Source organism: Nanorana parkeri, unplaced genomic scaffold, assembly GCF_000935625.1.
Source record: "Nanorana parkeri isolate BGI_ZX_2015 unplaced genomic scaffold, ASM93562v1 scaffold2482, whole genome shotgun sequence".
NCBI lineage: Eukaryota > Metazoa > Chordata > Amphibia > Anura > Dicroglossidae > Nanorana > Nanorana parkeri.
The window spans coordinates 54,033-55,133 of NW_017308750.1; the positions used below are offsets into that span (position 1 = coordinate 54,033).

General features: G+C 60.8%; 1 protein-coding gene across 1 annotated transcript in view; it reads right to left on the reverse strand.

The window, feature by feature from the left end:
• Positions 1-1,101, reverse strand: part of VPS45 (vacuolar protein sorting 45 homolog) — a 19,915-nt gene that overhangs the window by 12,013 nt on the left and 6,801 nt on the right. Inside the window, 1 exon segment of the mRNA XM_018573670.1 lies at positions 918-1,085. Coding sequence (XP_018429172.1) covers positions 918-1,085 — 168 coding nt within the window.

Genomic DNA, 1,101 nt, shown 5'->3' on the forward strand with positions numbered 1-1,101 from the left:
TCGGGATCCCGCGCTCAGCCCTCGGGATCCCGCGCTCAGCCCTCGGGATCCCGCGCTCAGCCCTCGGGATCCCGCGCTCAGCCCTCGGGATCCCGCGCTCAGCCCTCGGGATCCCGCGCTCAGCCCTCGGGATCCCGCGCTCAGCCCTCGGGATCCCGCGCTCAGCCCTCGGGATCCCGCGCTCAGCCATCGGGATCCCGCGCTCAGCCATCGGGATCCCGCGCTCAGCCATCGGGATCCCGCGCTCAGCCCTCGGGATCCCGCGCTCAGCCCTCGGGATCCCGCGCTCAGCCATGGCACTCTGTCACCCCCCCCCACAGGCTTCCAATGGGGGCTACAAAGTGACCATTTCATCACACAGGCGCGGTCCTCTGTTGTCACCCATCAGGAATCCCCCACCCTGGGAAATGTCACGCAGCCATCGCTGGGGTCACGTAGACAGGAAGTGGCTGCAAAGGAGATCAGCAGCACTGGGATGGAACAGACGATCAAACGTGACACCAAACTCCGGAGATAAAAATCCCTCCCAGTCCCCGAACCGGTCCTTATAGGCGTGACACGGCTGAGGATCCTCCAATCATCTCTGACACCGTCCTTCCTGCTGGAGGGGTGACTACGTCTGTTCCCCATGGTCCCTGTGTGTGTGTTGTAGTCACCGCTCTAAGCTCCTCCCACCCCCCGGGATGGACTACAATCCCAATACAAATCAGTAAACTAAACATGAGATTGTAGTCCACCCGGGGGGTGGGAGGAGCTTAGAGCGGTGACTACAACACACACAGGGAACAGACGTAGCCCCCCCCCTGTAATTCTCTGCACAGCCAATCGAGGCATCGCTCTAATGCAAAGCAGCTTGCTGACTGGAGGAGAGATAAAGTCATGCATTCTAATTCCACCAATGAAGGAATCCCTCTTACCTGCAGGGCAGTGGAGTGGTCGTTCTGACAGGCCAGCTCTTGCTCCGCCTCCGAGACCTCCATCAGGTGGCGCTCGCTGACCAATCGTGACAGCTCCCCCACCACCGTCACATGCTTGGACACCGTGCCGGACATTTTCTTGAACTGCGGGTAGTTCTCTACGAAGGCCTGAGCAAGACAAGAG